The 22,915-nt window shown below is 35.7% G+C and overlaps 2 protein-coding genes across 2 annotated transcripts; both read right to left on the reverse strand.

Moving 5' to 3' along the window:
• Positions 1–195: 195 nt before the first annotated feature.
• vamp8 (vesicle-associated membrane protein 8 (endobrevin)) lies at positions 196–5,880 on the reverse strand. The gene is made up of 3 exons (XM_039659766.2): positions 5,694–5,880; positions 1,886–2,050; positions 196–1,468 (listed from the first exon to the last, which is right to left on the reverse strand). Exons 1-3 carry the CDS (start codon positions 5,718–5,720, stop codon positions 1,286–1,288), a joined length of 375 nt encoding a protein of 124 aa, XP_039515700.2. The 5' UTR covers positions 5,721–5,880; the 3' UTR covers positions 196–1,285.
• Positions 5,881–6,308: 428 nt separating this feature from the next.
• ncaph (non-SMC condensin I complex, subunit H) lies at positions 6,309–14,671 on the reverse strand. Its single transcript, XM_039659880.2, has 18 exons — positions 14,550–14,671; positions 13,932–14,141; positions 13,747–13,837; positions 13,569–13,658; positions 13,352–13,469; positions 13,037–13,182; positions 11,372–11,561; positions 11,122–11,201; positions 10,180–10,388; positions 9,781–9,926; positions 9,564–9,670; positions 9,292–9,411; positions 9,016–9,123; positions 8,806–8,940; positions 8,553–8,663; positions 7,164–7,243; positions 6,993–7,068; positions 6,309–6,772 (listed from the first exon to the last, which is right to left on the reverse strand). Exons 2-18 carry the CDS (start codon positions 14,132–14,134, stop codon positions 6,713–6,715), a joined length of 2,070 nt encoding a protein of 689 aa, XP_039515814.2. The 5' UTR covers positions 14,135–14,141; positions 14,550–14,671; the 3' UTR covers positions 6,309–6,712.
• Positions 14,672–22,915: the final 8,244 nt, after the last annotated feature.

The raw sequence follows: 22,915 nt of genomic DNA on the forward strand, positions 1-22,915 counted from the left end.
AAAAATGAGGTTTAAACACAACGCAATGCATCCCGCGCCTAAACAGGAGGCCTGGTTGAATCATGCGGCACAGACCGGGGAGGGGCCAAAAACCTGTGAGTACGGATTTCGAATGCGTGGGCACGGTTTATGAATTTGTGGGAACAGATTGCAAAAACTGAACGAGAGGATTAAAAAAACATGTCATACTCATCATTAGTTTTATTGAGAGATCATGTTTATTTACAAAATATTGCATTTCAATGCTGTTTACACTAATAAGATTTATATCCTAGGCACTTGATTGAGGTTTCAAAATTATTATTTGTAGATGACAAAAACTTAAAACGATTAAACGATAACAAATTATGATTACAGTACTGACTGCATGTGGTACGGTGCAAGTGTTACACTGCATATCAAATTCAATACAGTGATTTATGACAAGGATAGAAAAATAATTGTGCTATCTAATGTCAATCTAAATCTAAATGGCCTTGTTCAGGTGCTCTTGTTTCATAAAAATCATTCATTCTATAAGAAGAAAATCTGTTTCTCTGTTTTGAAGCTTGGGGCATTGCAAATTTCAGTAAACATTAAAGACTGGGAAAAATAAATTCCAAACATCTTACAATATAATTACTTAATGAAAAGGTGCGTTTTGGGTATGCAACCGTTTTAAGAACACATTCTGGTTTGACCTTTTACAAATGACATACGTACATCCTTGTGGAGACGACAAAGGAACAAGAGTACAAAATAGAGACACTTGGAGATCTAAAATTATTCCATAATTACACATAATATATTATGTAATTTAATCTAACAGTCTTAAATATACATCATAGCTCAATAGAGAGAACTTTCACCCATTACCTTTTCTGATTCAATGCCAGTATATGATTATTTCAAGCATACCTTCAGTATGAACAATATTGCAGTAATTGAAGGAATTGATTACAGTTGTGGCATTTTATCAGGCTTTAGAGAATCATAAAGGCAACCGAAGTGGCCATTAGGAGGTGAGAAGTATTTAAGAAAACAGACAGCATTCTTTCTATAGACTACTTAAAATCCTTCATTTCAATATTTGAAAGCTGTCATAATGGAAGCTCCTCGTAATAAGTTATATCTTGAGATGTGAAGAAATATGAGGGTATATGTGCAAAGAACGAGTATGTGTGTGTGTGTGTGTGTGTGTGTGTGTTATTTGTGTGAATTTTAGAAATTTTGACTTGGTATGTAGACATGGTTGCATTTTTCTGTATGTGTTTGTGTGTGTGTGTGTTTGTAACTGACAGAAATCCTAGGGTGCTACAGTGCTCGGAGGTTTGGATGGAGGTGAACTGGTTGGGATCACACCAGTGGCAAGGAATATGATAACCAGCACAATGACGAGGACTATCACAACAATAAGCACAATCAGCTTCACGTTCTTCCACCAGTAAGCGCGAGCAACCTTCTGAGAGGTGTGCTTGAAGTTCTGGGCCTGAAAAGCAGAAAACAAAGACCAGTACAATGTCAACAAGTGTGAGACTAGCTGCAAACAGTAGCCTAATTGTTTGTTATGTTAGATTGATTTCTGACGGATCATGTGAGACTGAAGGAAAGGCTGCTGAAATTTCAGCTTCGCCATCACAGAATTAAATTACATTTTAAAATATATTCAAATAGAAAACAGTTATTTTAAATTGTAATAGTATTTCACAATCTTACTGTTTTTACTGTATTTCTTTTCGATCAAATAAATGCAGCCTTGGTGAGCGCAAGGAACTTCTTTGAAAAACATTAGATAATCTTTCTGAAGCCAAACATTTGGATTGTTTTGTGCATAGTAAAAACAATGTGCCAGGCTTAGAGCTGTAATATGTGATAAGAAACAACGTTTTTGTACTTGAAGACTCACCCCAGCTTGCAGGTCTTCAGATTTGCCCATCAGATCATCCAGTCTTTCTCCACGGGCCAGGATCCGGTCGACATTCTGGGTCATAATGTCCTTGACCCCCTCCACTTGAGACTGCAAAGATCGAACTGGATCCACCTCCTGTGAAGACTCTCCTTCTCTCGGCTCCTGCACTCAGAAGAATTAAAAACCAAAACATGATCAAACTGAGACAAGCACACAGTTATGCAAAATAACTCAGTTACGTAATAACATTGTTGTCAAAAAGAGAAATGGAAGGCAACAAAAATCTATACAATGAGATAGAAACTCATCATGATAAAGCAGTTTGAAAGGAGACTGGAACGTTTGTAAAAAGTACTGTTCTGCAACATCCAGTATTTTATCTGGCCCATAAATATAAATTAATAGCATGTAAGCTTTATAGACCATTTCACAAGATGTAAACAACACTGGTCCAGAAGCACTTCCTGTTTCAGTTTGTAACTGTTTTCTTTATTTCACATGTAAAGAAAACATCTTAAAGATGTTTGTTTAACTTTTTGATTCAGTTTTAAATGTTCTGTTGGTTGTATTTTATCCCAGCTTTTATGTAGTGTTAAAAAACTGAAACAGGAAGTGCTTCTGGACCAGTGTTGTTTACATCTTGTGAAATGGTCTATAATTATGCAGAAAAAAAAATACACATATTATTTGCAAAAGCTAAAACGATCAATAAAATACATCTGCAAGCATCCGTTATCGAGGTTCAAACTGTTAAATGGATAGTTCACTTTTAAATAAATTTTTGGTACGTTTTAGCTCACCTCAAGGGCATCCAAGATGTAGGTCTTTGTTTTTTCCACAGTAGTTTCAACTTTAAAATTTTAAGGTCCAACCTTTCTTGTCTGTCAGTCATTTATGCAGGTCTATGGTTACCACCTCAAAGAGCATGCACAGAGAAGTCCAAATCAAACATGATTTAATGACTTGTAAATGTAAGTACACACTGATGGCCTAAGACACGAAATGAGCAGTTTGTTTGAGAAAACAAACAGTATTTATATCGTTTTTACCTCTTGTTGTAACCACAGTCACAAAGCGCCCGCGCCCTCTCAGATCACTTGGACGTGGCTGTGGTTAGTAGTTCAAGATGTAAAAACGATATAAATATTGTTCATTTTCTCAAACAAACCGCTCGTTTCGTGTCTTAGGCCATCAATGTGTACTTACATTTATGAGTCATTAAATCATGTTTAATTTGGACTTCTCTGTGCATGTTCTTTGAGTTGGTGACCATTTACCTCCATTATATGACTGACAGGCAAGAACAGTTGGACCTAAAAATATCAAAATTGAAACTACTGCAGAAACTAAGACACCTTCATCTTGGATGCCCTTGAGATAAGCTAAAACATACCAAAAATGTGAAAGAAAAAAAAAGATATTAGCCTATGTATAATTTAGAAAGCCTGTAAGGACCTAAATCAGAGTTGATTACAGACCTTTACAAAACTAAGTTCTGAGAAGAAATTTATCTATTTTCAGATAGCATAATTTACCAAAAAAAAAAAAAAAAAAAATCTAGTTTCTTTAACGTTTAAAACTGTTGTAGTGCCACCTATCGTCCAATCTCCATAAAAGTTTACAGGCTTTTTTAGAGTTATGTGTCACATGTTGTTACCAAGTTTTTTTTTTAAGTTCTAATGATTCTGTTTTGGAATTAACAACCCAGTTATAGCCATTCAAATGTTACTATGGTTTCAATAAGTATTGATCTAGACAGTCCAGAGATTGTGTACTACGTTGAGTTTGTTGAGGATGAATCAAAAAACATATAGCTAGTTTTTTTTTTCTTAATCTCAAAGATGTAATGAATGATTTAATTGACAGCAGTGGTTGTTCAGTATGAGGAGTTTTAACATATGATATGAATAATCATATTGCCCCACCACTGTAAGAATGTATGATTGTGTAAAATATTGCATAATATATAATGATAAACCCACAAATATGTAAGTCAAAACCCTACATTTACAATAGGAGTTCAGTGGTTCACACTTGAACCCCTAATAAAACATTATAGCGTCTTAATGACTGTTATGTACGTGTCTTGAATATATGGAGACAGCTACATTTCATTATTCTGATTTAAGGGAATTCATGGTTCAAACAATTAAAAACATACAGTATTTGCTACAATAAAGTACTGTATCTCTATATTTTAAAAAAACTTAACAATGAAAAATAACATCAAGACATCATGTATTGTAAACCATGATCAGACAGCTATTATAAACAAAAAAAAATTGCTCAGTAATGTCTTGCCTTTAGATGCTAATGATTAGGCGTGACACTTTAAGAGTGATTTTGACAAGTCAAGAGCAATATAAAAAGATAGCTTTATCACATTCACACATCAAAACACCAACTGTCAAATGCAGTGCAAGAACCTTAATAGCCATCTTTTGCACTGTTCTCAGTGTCGTTTGGGCATGTTTAGTCATGCTAAACACCCCTAAGCCCTCTTGCACTACTAAAACTTCATAAACAAAGAGTGGTTTTTTTTTTTTTTTTTTTTTTTTTTTTTTTTTTTTTATAAACAAAGAGTGTTACCAGGAAACCAAAAGCAAAGCTGCGTCACTACCTGTCCTACCCTTTCCATTCTAGTCAATGGCTGTTCAGTTGGTATCACAAGGACTGCAGAATGGCAGAAAGCTATTAGGTGACATCAGATACTGACAGTCTGAAGTAGTACCATCATTGTGGAGAAATAGTTCCATGTGATATCTATAACTACGTGTTATGGCAACAACATAATAAATAGTAAAAATGTATACATTTGGTTATCATATGATTTACCAGTGTGTATTTGTTTTGAAAGTCTTTATATAGGCTTTATAAACTGCTTTACCATTAAGATGGGAATAAATGTCCATAACTATAAGAACAACCGTCTTAAACTCGAACTTTCTTACTCTTTGTATAAAACCAAGGCAAAACGTATTCTTACTTCCTTGAGGTCTGTCTTATAATGTTTCTGACTTGTAATTTAAGAGTTATAGTTCAGTAATTCAGAATAATATCAATTAACTTTATTTGAACCACAGTGCCACATAGAAATAGGAAAATAAATATATCTGATATATCTGAAATATATGCCGTACTGTTGAAAAATTGTTAAACAAAACAAAATAAATGGTTGTCAGTCAGTTGATCAACTTGATTTGAGGCAAACTACTAGCACGAGGATCTCACACTTCAACAGTCGACAGGGGACGTGTGAAGTGATCAGCACATTTGCCAACTGTAAATTAACGTTAGTTAAAAGACATCTAAACCGAGTAATAACCATGCAAAAAGTGTTGAGCTCGACAACAGTCGGTTTTGTAAACCGGTTAACGTTATGCTTCACAGCTCAAGGTAAATTCAATCCATCTATGTAAACAAATCTGTAGGCTACAACGCAAGATGCAAAACAAATTGGATAAAGCTTAAGCATCAAACTAACAGCACATTTGTTTTAGTAAACTAAAGCAAATTGTCGACGTTAACTGACAACAGGAATGTAACGTAGAAACAAACGAAGAATAACTTGAAAAACGAGCTTCGCCCTGTTTTGAGTAACTTACGTCAATTTACATCAACCGGTAAAAATTAAACAAAAAAAATATCAACCTGTCCTAGTGGAAACGTTTGCATCACTAAAAAAAAAGAAGATTTACACGAATACCGATAGTAACTGAGTTCACACAGCTAAGTTAGTCTGTTTTTAAACAAGCGACGTAACGTTAACAAGCACCTGCTTACTATCGCTCAGGTCACAACTTACCGTATTATTTGGATCACCCAGCCCCATGAGTTCAATTTGATGTTTTTATTAACTCCACGAACAAACAATTACAATATCCTTTGGTATTAAAATGTTTGTAATTGTTTCTTCGAATGACCGACAGATGTACACCGTGTCAACACTTCCTGGTCTCTAATTCATTTCTTCCTCCAGCCGCGATAATTTGGCTTTGGCCCACCTCTGTAGCTCCACTTCCCATAGCATCCACCAGAGGGCGCTGGATTCATGACACATATAAACACCTGAAAGGTGAGAGCGCACACTATTATCACGCCATCCACATTTCAGGTATGAGAAGATTGTTCTGGTAAAGGCAGACAGGCTCGTGGCTTTTTCTAAAATGACGGATGTGTGATTAAACTCAGTACTTTATGTAATAAATGTTTGCTTTTAACAGGCTTGACATTATTAGGGCAAAATAATTAAAACTCCTATGCACGAAACTCTTTTCTTCCGCCAAGGCAACAATTGTCTCCACCTAAATGCCTCTGGCATGACATGTATTCATTCATGCAAAACATTATACCATTCTGAAATGACCTCATACTAGACACAAAACAATATACAAACAGATGATAAAGAATAACCCAACAATACTTTAATAACTTTTATTTTTCAAAATCAGATGTAGAATATACATCTAAAAGAAACCTCAGTTATGAAATGAATTTCACAGTTTAAATAAAACATCTTTAAAAAGTGGCATTGACAACAGTAACTTAACATTTACTTTTACTGAAACTGCTAAACAGATCTTAAAAGCAATCAGATTATACATGCACTGCACACTGCTGTTTTTTTGTTTTTTTTAATATATATAGTTCATGCTTGACATTTTTTCACTCAAATAATTCCAGTACAATGTTTTTAACATGATCCTGACATCATCTTTCTCTCAAAAATATTGGTTTGGCCCCACATGGGTATTTTACAAATTGGATTTACATTTTAGTTAAAAAAAGAACAAGAGTTTTTGTACAAAAGATTTGTATCAATTTTCAGTGGCCTTGTTTAATGATGATATCGGTCATGCAGTCAATCTTGTGCAGCTCCAAGTTCTGTTGATAAAAGAAGAGCTTTTAGAGATTTACAGCAACCAAATGTTCTGATGCGCCATGATCACAAATAATTTTGCATGCAAGTTACAAAATATACAGAGCATACTAATGCAAGACAAGTAGATCTTTAAACGTAATAGACAACATGCTAATACAGAAATTTAAACAAATGTCCATCTACAGTAGTTTTTGTAATCATATAGCAGAAAGTAGTACTCACTTTCTCATTAGCCAAGTGCAGAAGGGCCACAAAAGCCAACGGTACTGAGAGATTGGTAGCCATGGTGGAGGGAAGCCTGGTGGGACAGGAAAGAGAAATTTATGTAAAGTATATGCATGAGAAATGTCAATCCATAGACTATTAGATACATACAGTGCTTAAAAACTGTACCTTTGTACAAGATTCCTGATAGACTGGCTGAATGATTTTTCTCCAGGTACTTCTGTGGTCTCCTCCTCACACTCCACATGCTGTAAATGGTAAAAGAAATAAGTCATGAAAAGTCATTTATTTTAATCAAATGACCACAAGCAATGCTGAACAACAAAGCAGAAAAAAAAAAATGGGTGTGGTTTTTGAAAATGCCAAAACGAGTTTTATCCAACCAAGAATGATCTCCAAAATTAAAGGTTCATTCACACCAACAACTGTAAAGATTAGGGGTGTCACGATTTCGATATTAAATCGAAATCGATCGAAATTAATTCAATGGTATCGAAATCGAAATATAAAATGGTATCGTCGATACTGCCAAGCCCCATGTCGCGTCCGTGATGGAAAGTTCGGATCGTTTTACTGACTCTATTGTTCAATCTCGTTCATCAAAATTAACTAAACTTTTTTTCTAGTCATTTCAGGGGCTTTAAATGTTATACTATTAAGTTATGTTACTTGTTTTTGTTATATTTTAAATTTGGCAATGGTGTAGTGTACATTGTGAACAAATTTATATTGCATAATGCATAAATGTGTACTCTAAAAATTGCATAGCAATCTGCGCTTTACTTTTTTTTTTTAAATCGAAAATCGAATCGAATCGTGACCTTAGAATCGATAACTTAATCGAATCGAGGATTTGGAGAATCGTGACACCCATAGTAAAGATCAACAAGATCGTTGCACTGGTTAACAGTTAATTTCAAGATTTGTCAATTTTTGTTTTAAAAACTTTGGTAAAGCCCCTTTCGTATATTGCTAGCCTGATTCACGTTCACAAGTCAAAGAGATTAAGATCTCATACGCAAAAACTTCTACATGTTCTTAGGTTTAAACCAGAGGTGAGTGTGCTTTTTGCGGTAGCTGCCCCAAGGCTCTATTGAACATATTAGATAATCATCAACTTTGAGTACATTTAAAAACATATTTTTACATTAGCTTTTGATCATGTATGAGTGACAAGGCATTGTTGCCACAGGTAGTGGCCTTTGTTTTTTTTTCTTCTAAATTTGTTGTTTTTATTTTATTATTTCAGTATATTGTACAGCACTGTGGTTAACACTGTTGTTTTAATATGTGCTTTATAAATGAATTGTAATATTGAAAATACTAATTATCGGCCCTGCCTTCAGTGATCAGAATGACAAATTTGTAGCAGAAAAGAAAACTTAAGTTTTGTGAGAGAGGATTACTGTTTGATTACTAAAATGTGTTTACTAGAAGGGAGATTACTACTACACCAAGTTTAGTATACAAACGGTAACTTCTAAGCTTACCCATAAAGATGCTGAAAAAAAGGAAATAAAAGAGCTTTACTAAGGTCAGAAAGATACGGTTACAAACCTTATCTGGTTTTTCAGGACTTTCTGTTAGGAGACCCCACATAGTGGTCTTCAGCTTCTTCATGTCCATCTTCTTGGCCGTTTTGGCATAGTTTATCTCAATAATGTTTATCTAGATGAGCAAACAATTCATGAGTTATCTATACAAAACTACTGAAATAAAAACTAATAATAACTGACAAATAACAGAAAGAAAATCTCACTACATGATCAGTGTGTAGCATAGTAACCCAATATCGGTCCTCTCATCTTACCTTGTGAGGCTCAGGGACAAGACAATCCTCTCCGTATGTAGAGATGTCATCTGTGTCTAGAGAGAAAGGGGTTGGTCTGTCTGTTTGGGAGTCATCAGATCCTCCAAAGCCTTCAGCATCCTCACTGTCCCCTTCCTATTCACAGAAACCACTAACAGTTAACAAGTCTCCATCCCAACCTATGACACGTAACAGTAGTGTTTAGTGTACCTGAAGACCAGGACAGAAGTTGGCTGTGTCATTAGCGTTGTTGTAATCATACTCTCCTATGTCCCCACCCAGCTCTCCCGATAATCTCTTCTTTCCTTCTGCACTGAACTAAAGTGAGAAAAGAAATTGGTCAAATTTGTAAAATGAACAAAGCAAACCAATCCAGCAGTCAATCTCTTGTACAGCATTATTCTAATGATGTTGTAGATTAGCCACAACCAAAATGCTGAGGTGCACAGTAATGCAGACAGGAATATTAAACATTCATGCTCTTACTGTGTTGGTGGGTTTGAGGCTGAGTTGTGACAGGTTACTGGGCGGATACTGGAAGTCTGCTGGAAGTGTGGTTTTCTTATTGCTGCTGTTCAAAGCCGATTTACTGATAGTGGTTGCTGCCTGGAAATAAGTATTTATTTGTCAAATTGTCCCCAATTTATCTGCTGCTGACTTGACAAGGTTTTAAAGTTTTTGGTAGAGGGATTAAAAAAAAAATGAAGCATTTGTCCATTATGGAAGCTATGAAAATGAATTAGTAAACAGGAACTTACTCTAGTTGTTCGAAAGTAATTGTGAAAGTTGATATCTCCTTTAAAGTCAATAATAAGAGGATTTTTTGGTGCTCGTTTCCGTGGTTCTTTGTCTGGTTTGTGATCCTCTACAAAGGACAAATGAGAAATTTAATAGGACAACCACTAAGAACAATAGAGAATGCAATATTAAAAATTAAATTAAGAAAGCATTAAAAAAAAAAAATCTATGACTTACGCTTATGTCCAGGTTTGAAAAGCCAGTAGCCGGGTCCGACCCAAGTGGCCATGGTCCTGGGACTGAAGTACGAGTACTCTCTGGGCTGATCAGACAACTGCAGACACATGGTGGTAATATCCACCTCGCCAATAGGAATAACACCTCTGTTAATAACCCAAATACACCTCACAGTGAATGGACATCCAATAACAGCAAAGCATTTTTTTATTCAGAGACATAAAATACAACACAAAATATAATAGTAGCTAGCTAAGGCCGAGCTTAGGTTTGACAGTCTTTGGGATGAACAGGCAAAATATTAAACCACTGCAACTATTCACCTATTGTGAAGCAGAGCCTGTTTGTAACTCAAAAATTAGCAAACACTTCGATGCAATACATTTCGCAAGTACGAACCGTCTTTCTTTCTGGGGGCTCTTTGAACAAGCCTCTCTGTGTTCCTTAAACTCCTCACAGTCTCCTGGCCTGCCATCATCCACGTCTGCATCAAAATTATCCCCAAAATCTGGACAGTCGTCATCATCATCTGGCTCGATGTCTGCATTGACGTCGAATGCATGCTCTCCCTGCTTCATCTTTTCAAGCAACTGGTTGAGGTTTGTGGTCTATATTGACAACATGAAAGATCACATCAATATAAAACACACTTAATATTGCACTCATGATACTGTTGAAAAGGGGCTGTTGCTACTGTTGTATTATTTAATTCAGCAAGAGTACATGAAATTTTTTGCCATTTGTGTATAAAGTGTTTTAATTCTACAATATATGGTGTAAAAAAATCTGAGTGCGGCCCGGTGGCTACTGCAGTTGAATTTTCCTATTGGATGTTTGTGGTGGTATGTGACGCAAGTGGTTGCAGGTGACGCAAGCAGGTTCAAGCTCTCCAAGCCCTTGGTACGAGCTACCACACCCTTAGCAGCATAATAACCATCTTGTTTCGTCAAAACCACTGTAGTAAGTCAGGAGTTGGTATTGCGAGTATTGAAAACGATCAGGAAAGAGTATTTTAGCATCTCTTTAGCATAACATTTGTATAGTCATTTATATTGCTTTGTGTAGACTAGGTAGTTAATTAGCATAGTTGTTAGTGTAGTATTGTTAGAAGCATAGTTAGTTAGTAGCATAGTATTGAATCAGTTAGGATAGCTTCAAGTTATGAATCTATCCCTGTCCACAGACAATTCAACATCCTCCACTTCAGGTGAAGGTGGGGGAGAAAAGTCCTCGACTTCAAATGACCGGTCTGTTGCAAAGCTACTTGTGTCACTCCAGTCACTCTCCATTTTAGAGTCTGACAGCAGCTGTCAAATAATCTGTCATCAAAAATAGTCTCACCTGCTCCGGAGTCCATCTAGTAAAAGAGAAATCCTCTAAGGATGGACAAATTGGCCTGTCCTCTAGTGTCTTCAGATGACCTGGAAGAATCAAAAAGGTATGATTCAATGGACTCACATTGTTAAATGACTGTAACTCACAATACATGGAGAAACATTAAGGTTCTGAATACTGAATAATGCTCAGTGAGCCCAAGAGTAAACTGTCCTGTTTAACTTGGAACAGAGTGTGATGTGCAAAGCCGGTTTACCTGTAAATGGTGAGGCAGGAACATTCTGATGGGGCATCTGCACAGGAGGTGGCTGTGTCTTCAACAAGGTCATATGTGAAGGGAAGCGCAGCTCACAGCGACTGTCCTCACTGAAAAGTACAGACAGGAACACTCCTGCTGTACTGTTCTCATCAAAGGAAGCAGCCATGCGCTGGAACATTGGGTCCACCTGCACAAAGAATGCTTTAGGACAGGTCTTCCAGTAGGTTCTTACGCCACATGCTTTATGGGTTCCTCACAACATAAATCAACTTGTTTAAAACATTATAGAAACAATTGTCAGTATATGTACTGTTTCTCACAACATAAATCAACTTGTTTAAAACATTATAGAAACAATTGTCAGTATATGTACTATCTAAAATAATTCACATTGTTATATTGTGAAATTGTAAACTATATTATCAACCAGCGATTCAGTTAATCGTACATCCTATGATCCTACATTACCTGGACTCACATAGTTTATACACAAAGCAACATTTACTAGGCCCTATACACAAAATCTCAGCTGTGTGATTGGTATATTGTTTCAAAATGTAACTATTATGACTCAGCTCTTTTATATAAAGTTGAATAAATTGAAAAGCAAGTATGTTCAACTTTATCCACATACACTTATGTAGGGCGATGTATACTATACGGGGAGGCCTACAGAGTGCAACATATGTCGTGTATGAATGAAATTCATACATTGCGTGTGTGCTCTTGCTCAACACATTATTTTAGGTTACAAAACAGGAAATATTTTTTTTCTCTAGTTTAGAGAAATGTAAAATAGCTTTTTTCTCTCTCTCTCAGTGAATATATATGATTTCCAGTCAAAAATTAAGAAATTACAATCAGATTTTTTTTATCATAATGTTATATTTTACATTAGACCTTTCAAAAGATTTTCTGTAAAATATAATGATCATGAATGTTATGCAAACAAGCATGTTGATCGTTATTTGTGCAGACTGACCAAGTAGGGTATAAGTTAACCTCATAAAATCTTTTAAATGTTAAAGTAAGAAATTGATCTATGGAAAGAACTTGCTAACAAAATAAACCAATTAAAATCCATCCCTATAAATAGTGTTACACGCTATTTATAGTTCCCTATAAATAGTGTTGCGCACCTTCTTATCAAATTCACAAGATCAACCTTTCCTCAATTTTGCTTGGGGAACTACTGTTGTCGGAACCAAAGTTTACTTGACTGCATTCTCTGTAATCTTCTAAAGCGGAGAACTTCTACTTTTTTACCATAAAGTTGACCTGACTTCAACTCTCCTCGACGCTCTCAGTGTTCAAGATACGCCCAGTCACCTTGAAAATGAATGACTTCCAGTCTCTTTATCGCTGTTGCCAGTGGTGGTGTGGCCTGTGCTAAAAAGCTTTCAACCTCTGTAGCACCAGAGCTATGTGCAAAAAAAGTTAACGTACAGCCCTGCTATAGCTAATCTCAACTTCTTGACTGATTGTATCATCACAAAAGGTAAACTATAGTATTATCACCAAGCTCAATTCCACCAAAAGCAACTATAAGGCATTAGGATATTACCAACATTAACATCAAAGCTGATTTAAAACAATGTGTATTGTGAAAAGTTCTATACAAAAAATTGTACTTGACTCAAATCACACGCAGATATTATTCACCTCACACTTCATCTCTGATTCAGAGAGATTGATGTTATTGAGGTTCTGCTCCACTGTCTTCTTCTGAGGTCTTTTCTTAGGCTGTTTAGCAGCCATCTGCTCTCCCTGACCGCCCTCGTCTACTGCCTCCTCGATACCATCTTGACCTGAAACGAGATGGGATTTCAGTAAAACTGAAGGGTCCTGAGAGGGAGCAGTACACCATGAAAACAATGCTCAAATGACTCTCTCTACACAATCTGACATACAGCACAAGCCATCTTTGTTTGTTTTTTGTAGTATGTCAGCAAACCCATAACTTGAATATCTACTTACTTTCTTTTGGTTTGGTCTCAGAGCCCAAGCCTCCCAGAACTCTGTAAGCATCAGCATGGACCGCATCCACCCTCACTGCATAGATTTTTGTGCTTGCGTCCAGAGTGCCAGCTGCCACCTAGATCAACACACAAACACAGTTACAATATCATAATTTCCGATAATGCATGTCAACTTTGTCGGAGTGGATCTAAATACAAATTCAAAAGGTTTCTACCTTGAAGTTGAGCTCTGAGTCCTTCTGCTTGAGAATGTCTGCCATGTAATCAATAAGGTGCAGACCAAATGCATTTTTTGTGGTAATTTTCTGCAAAAGGAAGGTGACAGGTAATAGCCCTGTTGCATTTTCATGAAAATGCTGAGAGTAAAGTCTGCATACATTGATTTTAACTCACATTTTCAGTGGAAAGCTTGATGCAGGTCGAATAATGCTCAGATATCTGTGCTGATGACAGCTTAGGAACAGCAGCGGGTGTAGCTGTAGAACTACTCAGAAACAAATAAGATTGTAACGTTACATCGTGCTGTCTTACCTTTGTTTTTGTATTTAAATGGAACTGAGAACGGGGTTTCAACCAACCTGTGGCTACCGGCCTCGTTGATAGAGGAGTCGGTCACTCCGATGACTTTGGATCTGCGTCTTTGACGTCTCTCCTGTTCATCGTCGTTTCCCTGGATGTTATCCAGCAGAGGTGTGCTGGTGGCTGACAGAGCGGCTTTGTGTCCTATTGCCGGGGACGACCACTGCCGTGGCCGGGATGTCGGAGTACTGAATGCGCTCATTACGAAACTATATGGGGCAAGATTGATACGTCTTATATCCATACACAACTAATATGCAGCTTTTGCCAGTAAGTGCAGTTTTCTAAATATTGCAGCATGTGTTATGTAAACACCGTCAAATCACGTTTATCTATTTAGCTGCTTAAAATGAGCTAACGAATAGCTAACAAACATGTCAACAATAAATGTTATATAAGAGCAGAAGTGTAACGTTACATCCCTAGAGCTAATTTCCAAAAGCGACATTCATAACGTTAACTTAAGTTGCATGTAAACACTTCAGTTTACGTTAGCTGCTAGCCTGTTAGCTAAGTTAGCGCTAAACACATTTCTGAAAACATAACATATCAAATTATACAATATGGCTTTGAAACCCTATCTAAGACAAAGTACAAACAACGGAAGTTAAAATTACCTGCGACGAACTGTTGATTTATAAGCGCAGTATAACTGATCCAAACTTTCTTTATTCCGTCTGTTCAGACCGGTTCAGAGGACCATTTGAAAATTACCGCCCAACGGTTACCCGCGTCATCAATGATGTCATACGTACATACGTAAAAGTCCGATTTATCAAATAAATGTAACGTACGTTTTAGTTGTATTCCCAAAATAACTTATTATAGAATAAAACAATAAATAAAGGTCATTAAAATATGCTTGTGAAACATACCGAGAAACTGCCGAGATTTAAATTCCTGGAGAAATTGGATAACCTTTTACAGGTGACGAGGTCAGAATGTGTTGGTTTGTGTTTTTATCAGGTATTTGGCCTTACTCTAATCAATACATGGTTTTACTATGTAATTTGCTCCAATTTCTATGGACCTAGACTTAAAAAAAACTAACGGGGTTCTTGTTGTCCACTAGATGGCAGTAAAGTCTCAGAAAATGTGATACATTGCCATTGACCAACCAACAGCCTAATTTGACTAATGCAAAGTTTATTTATTTAACGTTATTGTTTTCGCGTCGGACTCGTCTTTATTCTACAGTGTGTTTTAACTGAATAACCAACCCCCCAAACAACTGGTTTCCTAGGCATCATGGAAATGATTTAAAAACAATGACACACTGTTCTGTTTGTGTAGACCTGTGGCCAAAAAGTTAGAAAACATGGGCATTCTAAAATTCGCTTTAAATATATGTTAATTATAATATAATACTTGCAAATATTGTTATTTCTTTATTCTGGCTTCGGTAATTTCCTAAAAAGTAAGTTCCTGCTTTAGCTCTTTCTCTCTCTTTTTTTTTCACTGAAAAGTTTCTGATAAAGGGATATTCATTATTTTGAATAATTTAGGATAATATACATTATATTATTAGATTATTTATATATTATTATATAAAAACACAATGGATGCAATTATTATTATTATTATTATTTATATAGCTTATACGTTTTTAAAAACATATGAATTATTATTTTAATAATTTTAATTACATTATATACTGTATATTAATGAATTATGTTAAGTTTTTTTTCTGCATTGTGGCCGATTTGTAGAGAGTTTGTGTTTGTCAATTTCCCATTCATTTCCTATGATCGGTCAAAATTCATTGGTGTGCAGAGCCGGCCCGAGGCATATAAGCGAGCTAAGCGGCCGCTTAGGGCCTCCTGACCACCAGGGGGCCCCCTAATCGGGGTTATTTTTTATTTTTATTTTTTTTTAGATTACTTAAACAAGTGACATAAATCAATGAATGAATGAAAATGACTGAATGAATCATTCAAGACAACAAAACTGCCTACAAGTTACAACTGTTGCTGTGTCTGCCTGCGTTTAAGTCATGCGTCTAGATCTGTAAAAAACCGGGTTGAAGAAGTTTAGGCCACTTTGTTTGATATAATCACAAAAATTTAACGCAAGTATGGGAATTGAACTTAGATCTTCTTGATTGAAGCCCAACGCTTTATCAACTGAGCCACTCCATCTATTGCGGGTTTAGTGTTAATTGTTGGAAAAATAAATATAGAAATATAATTTGACACAAGAGGGCAGTATAGCCCTATTTATGGTTCTGAGTTTAAACTAAACCGTGACATCTACACGTTTTCCAAATTAGACCAATGTGATTATTTCACGTCTTGTCGTGATACGGGTTGGGCACTGAAGTTACAGGAGTTTCTTCCCGTTGCTAAGCAATGGAACTAGGTCGAGTATTTAAAAGGTTATGGTTAACACGGTTAACGTGGTTTAACGTCGATGTAATACGTTGTTTTAGCGTACCTTTTGCTTAAACGAGGAGCTGGGGGACGCCGGAAAAATAGACATTTTACTCATTAGGCTGCTTCATTAAAAACGTGACATTTAGACGTTTTCTTCGGGGTGGATCCAGGCAAATGAATCCTTTTCACCTTGAAAATAATATATATATATATATATATATATATATATATATATATATATATATATATATATATATATATATATATTGCATTTTAAATAATAGAACATTTCTCAGTGATCGTAAATAAAACAAAATTCCATTTTTCTCGGTTTAATGAAAACCTGACATCTACACATTTCCCAAAGTGGACTATTTAGGCTGCTTCATTAAAAATGTGACATTTAGACGTTTTCTTCGGCGTCCAGGCAAATGAATCCTTTTCACCTTGAAAATAATATTTTTTTTTTTTTTTTTTTTTTTTTTTGCATTTTAAATAATATACCATTTCTCAGTGATCGTCAATAAAAGAAAATTAAATTTTTCTCGGTTTAATGAAAACCAATAGGTCGTGATGGTAAGTTTTAAGTGTAATTCTGCTTAGGGCCCCCAAAAGGCTCGGGCCACGGCTCTGTTGGTGTGTGTAAAAAAAAGTGTGTTTCTGTGTGGATGAGTGTGTCTGTTTTGCACTCTTGGTGTTTTAAAGTGTCTTCAGTGTCTCCCTTTTTTCTGCACCGTGGCCGATTTGTAGATTGTACACACAAAAATTATCAGACTTTCTCAGATCTCTTTTTGTGTTCTTTCCTTATAGGCTATACTTTCTTCACATTCACTTTCCTGTAAGCCATATGCCTATAGTGGGGTTAGAGCTACGTCACCAAAATGGACAATTCCCGTTGCTTTTATGGACTCTCTATCTATGGGCTTCTCCCTTGACTTTATGCGTCCATGTCTCTCCGATTGCCTCAGATTGCGATCTTCTCCTCCTATACGGTAATGTCTCATATTGTGCGACAGAAAGTTGTGTGGTTATGATGCAATCGTTAGCCTATTTTTTACAAAAACAGCTTCTACGAGGCCGTAACGAGTCTTTTATACATTGTCGTGAAATAAATAATGGACAAATTAATTCTTTGGACGCCTCAGATGTAAAGTTATTCGCTGTCAAAGTGACGCGAAAATGAATGGGAGTCAATAGACGTTATTCAGAGCAGCGCCATGACAGGTATGAAAGTGAGGCTGTGAGGGATAGACTTACCGTGTTTCTAATGGCATCCGCTGTAAAAAGCTGAATAAAGTGGCTAGATTACTTACAATTTTCCACAGCTTACATTGTCAGGAGTTTTTTGTCAACTGACATGGAAAATGGAATTGGAATTTCCATTTCCATTTTCGAAATCTTTTTTATTGGATTGGACTGGAGTTGTGGATAAAAGCATAACTGCTCCGTTTACCTCTATTTAACAGCACAGTAAATAAAATAGTTTTATCTATCATATATTGCACCTTGAAGTCTGAATAACCTGCCTGGATAAGAGGCAAATAGGCCCCTACCTGTGGTTACTGATATAGGCTTATATTTTAAATGGACTGCTCGAGGAATCGAGAGAATATCTTCATTCAAAACTAGGAAACCAAGCAGGTTGGAGAGGTGCACGTTGTATATCATTAACTATGGCATTTGCACAAGCACGTTCAAATGTCAGTAGCCTATAGCCAGAGCTATTCGACTGATCGTGAATGAATTTGCTGATGATGCAGCTGAGTGCAATACTATACACATTATATATACTTTGTGAATTAATAGCCTACTGAATTGTCTTTTCATCCCTTTGTTTGTCTTCTGTATCTCTGTCTTTTTGTGTTCTTTTCCTTAGGCTATACTTTCTGTTTCTTCACGTTCACTTTCCTGTAAGCTAGTCGATTAGAGCTAAGTCACCAAAATGGATGATTCATGTTCTAAATGGAACATAGTAGTATTTATTATAAATTATCAGTGCACATAATTATTTTTTATGTGCTCTTGTAATCGTTGATCAAAATCACATTCCCCCACTTTCATCAGCATCTCTTCTCTGATGTGTTAAAAACCTGTTATGAAATCACAGCAAACCACAAAATCAAATCCTGCACTACATTTTTCTTGTTTCGACAAGCGTTTCACTTGGACATTAGGTTAGAAAAGTCTATTGCGACTTCTGTTTCATGCTGACTTTATGAACTGATGTGTGTTTGGTGGCAATACCCCTTCATGAAAGGGACCCAACTACTGCAGTCTTTCAGATCAAGATATATTGATTTTATTTGAACTATGAATATCTTGAGGAAGGAAGGTGTTAGAAAGTTATTTGACCTTAGCCTTGTGACTGACAGAAGCATACTGATGTTGGATGCATACTGCTAATATATTAATGCAGGAGCAGATAATGAGACCACTAAAGATTTGCAGGGTGAATCGAGGCTGGCAAAGTTTTTCACAATGTTGAAATGTTGTCATTTCAAAGTGACAGAAACAAATGTAAAGGCAGTCACAGCATGTAGGAGAAGATGAAGGCCTTGAACTCCCAAGTAGACAGGTTTTTTTTTCCCCACCATGCTAGTGGAGAAAGCCTGTGGTTAAAGGTGATAACAGAATGAAAAATATTTCGATGGGAATCGTCCTCTTCTGACACGGCCTTCAGTTAGTCCATAATAGCAAGATGGCCTTGAATCTGGAATTTTATGCATTTGAAGTCTTAATCACATGAAATATCTTTTATATCTTTTTATTCTGGCTTCGGTAATTTCCTAAACAGTAATTTTCTGCTTTAGCTCTTTTTCCCTTTTTTTTGCTGAAAAGTTTCTGATAAAGGGATATTCATTATTTTGAATAATTTAGGATACTGTAGATTACAGTAAAGAACTCTACAATTAACAGTAAATTACTATTTTACTGTAAAAAAACTGGTAAAGTTTAACAGTGTGGGCTATAATTCATTAAGTATGGTCTTCATAGAAAGTGTAACCTTATTCATTATCATAGTTCCTTCATTTTCAAGGATGTTAATTTAGATCTGCATGACTTTGTCAGTCTTTCCATAATAGCCTATTAGGCTTCTCATCAGTGATTTTCCTCTCAGGTGAAGGGTTACATCTTGATTTCAACAGGTTCTACTGCTGTGTCCAGAGTTAATTAAGGGAGAGTCTGAAAGAAAGAAAAGTCACTAGTGTCCCCACCAACCAACAACATGCTATTATCAGACAAATCGATCTCCTCCAATCTGATATTATTGGACCATGCTGAGCTGAATCTGAACTTGGGTTTTCGGCATTGAAACAGACATGATAAGACTTTTTATTTAGCAAAAAGTGTTGCATGTTTTGCAGATTCTAATATTTATTTGGAAAAGGATTGCTCTGGCTCGCCCTAATTTTCTTTATTACTATGGGCAGCAAATCTGAGGGTTTTGATTTTATGGATAGATTTTACTATGATAGGGGAGAGTTGGCTAAAGCTGGAAAAGGAGGAATGCCTTCTTTATTCCATTAAAACAATAGTTCCATCACCCAGTTAACCCCTCTTTTTACACTTCGATGTTAGACAGTCCATTTGAGATTTGGTCTTTTAGGGTTATTTAGGGTTATACAAAATATAGGGGATTTATATATGAAGTATGAATGGAAAATTTGCTTCCTTTCAACAGCTGTGTAAGAAATATAATATTCCCTCGAATAATTTCTTCAAATTAGAGATTTTGTGAAGTCTTACATTCCTATTTATGTCACTGCCACACCTATGTATCTGTATGCATTCTTGGAAAGACGTCATGGAGATGGTAATGCCATCTCCTTTCTGTACAAGGCTTGCAGGTGAAAAGTCTTTCGATGGAGAAAATTAAATTTTCCTGGGAAAAGGAACTCGCAGTAGAAATTCCTAGTGAAATTTGGGAACATAGTCTTGAACTTGCTATTCGGTATTACTATTCGGTTTAAAGGGCTTCATAGGCTACATTATTCCAAGTGTAAATGTAACAAAATATTACTGTAAGTGTCTCCATTATGTGACAAATGTCTAATTTTAAATGCCAGCCTGTCACATTGCTATGTAATGTGTCCAAAATTACAACCTTTCTGTAATAAGATTTTCCAGGGTTTTTTTTGTTTTTTTTTTTTTCAGATACATTGGACGTACGATTTGAACCAGATCCTATATTAATTATATTTGGAGTTTCTGAAGAGTTTTTGAGACTTGAGACACTGATACAACAACATTTTGTTTCATATATAGTTTCATTTCTGCAAAAAAAAAAAATATTCGATTAAACGATTAAACTAGGGCTGACAGAGTTGACTACACTACATTTAGAAAGAATGTGCTCTAAAAAACAAAATTTTGTTAATTGAAAAAAAATTGTCACCTTTTATTTCTTTTCTGCAAGCTAGTGATTAATGTTTATATGCCTTCATCAGCTTTTACCATTGGATAGCACCTTTGGGTTGAGTTTTTGGTTATATTTTGTATTGTTTTGTATTATTTTGTTTGTATAAAAAAGGGTAGTAGGAACAAATTATCTTAAGCTGAAGTACCAAATAAAAATATTAAAACATGAAAAAGGATTGCTCGAGTCTAAAACGTATCTGAAGAAAACTTAAGCATTGAATAAATATGTTGTTAAAAACCAATGTTACTCAAACCAATCATCTTCCGAATTGCACACGTTATTTTATTCCTAATATTTATTATTTTTCCTCCCACAATAATGTCTTCCTCAGAACTGGGCACTGGAGATCTAAAGCCTCATGACCATGTCTAATATTGAACACTCTTTCAGTTCGCTTTTTGTAAGTTGCTTGTACTAAATGGCCTAAATGTTTACTTTCATGATAAATTTTACAGTTTGATCAACTTAAAAAGGGAGTTTGTTTTTAAAGTGCCGGAAAACATTTTCTTTTCCAATGTTTTATTGCTTTACTTACTGATAGATTTTTTCATTTGTACTTTTAAGTATAGTGTTTTTGAATGACAGTGATTTAAAAAAAAAAAAAGCCTTTGAAACATCTTGGCAATAATTTACTATAATGTTGGTTATTTCAGTCCACCTCTGTAAATTTTGGAAGGCCAGTAATTCGGGTTCATTCAGCTGTCATCTTGCTCTCATTTCTACTTTATTCAAAGGAAATTGCATTTAGTTTTAGGTAATGGAAATCCAGTTTGAGTAAGGATCTCTTTGCACAATGCCTTCCTTTTTGAATGGGTAGGTTGAGGGGATGGGTTGTGCTTTTTGGGATGACATATGCACATGCACTGTCTATTTCTCACTCTTTCCACCTTTTTCCATTTCTTATTTGTATTTCATGTATTACTATACTAAAAGGGTCTACAAGATTTTGATTTTTCTGTCCAGACACAAACTTCTAATCTTCTATTCTCACTTCCCCTCTTTAATTTACTCTTATGGATTTATAATGTGGGGCCGGTTATAGATCTGCTGTCATCCACCCCTTCTCCTACGCTCCGTCCTCACCTCTGCCATTCTCCTCTTTGTCTCCAAGAGGGCATGTATTTCCTCACTTTTCAACAGTCTTTCCAGACTTTATATACAATATAAATAATAATCAACATATGATCACCTATACAAACATTAGATATGAGCAATACATTATTTTAAATTAGGTTGATTTTAGAGATAGGTTTCCTGAAATGTGGGAATGCTTAAGGTTATATATTTTACATTATTTATCTTATTTAAGCCCTTAAAAACCCTTGAAAACTGCCATCATTTTATAACCTTCAGGTTGATCCAAACAATGAGTTCTTTCATCTTTTTAACACAAAAGAAGACATTGTTGAAATAAAGTCTTTATTTTTGTTGTTTTTTTGCGCACAAAAAGTGTTCTCGTCATTTGATAAACTTAAGATTGAGCCACTGTAGTCACTTGGACTATTTTAACGATGCCTTTAATAACTTTGAGGCCAGCAAGTTTCAATTCCTCAAGAAGCCTGTGGATTAGTATGCAGGAGTGATCCAGCTCTCAGATTTCATCAAAAATATCTTCATTTGTGTTCCGAAGATGAACGAAGGCCTTACGGGGTTGGAAAAACATGAGGGTGAGTAAATACTGACAGAATTTTCATTTTTGGGTGAACTAACCCTTTAAGGAAATTTGTAGAAATCCATGTCCTCATGGAGAAAACAAATATAATTCATATGTAACTGTTAGAGTGTAATACATTTGGGGAGACTTAAATCAGAGGTGTAGGGATCACCCTGTCCTGCTCCTAGCTTTTCTGATAGCCTAGAGCACATGAATACTGATAGATAGGTGGGGAGTGAATGGCTATAATGCTTTTTGAGAAGCTGCTGACACCATATATTTGCCAAACATTGACAAAATTCAAACGCAAGCTCCCAGAAATCACCTAGGCAACAGGACCATCCTGAAATTCTGATTTGGAGTCTGTGTGATAAACTCTAGTAAGAGCTTCTCTGTTGCACTTAAATACACATGCTTGTTGTTTTAGCTTAGGTTTGGATGCGATCGATCCACTCCTTCTAGTGAAGGGGCCTTTGAAATTGTTTATTGCATTCCATTATACACCAAAACCTGCTCGCCGAAGTAAAATCTAAACAG

Source organism: Pimephales promelas, chromosome 4 (assembly GCF_988280905.1).
Source record: "Pimephales promelas chromosome 4, fPimPro1.hap1.1, whole genome shotgun sequence".
NCBI classification, from domain to species: Eukaryota; Metazoa; Chordata; class Actinopteri; order Cypriniformes; family Leuciscidae; genus Pimephales; species Pimephales promelas.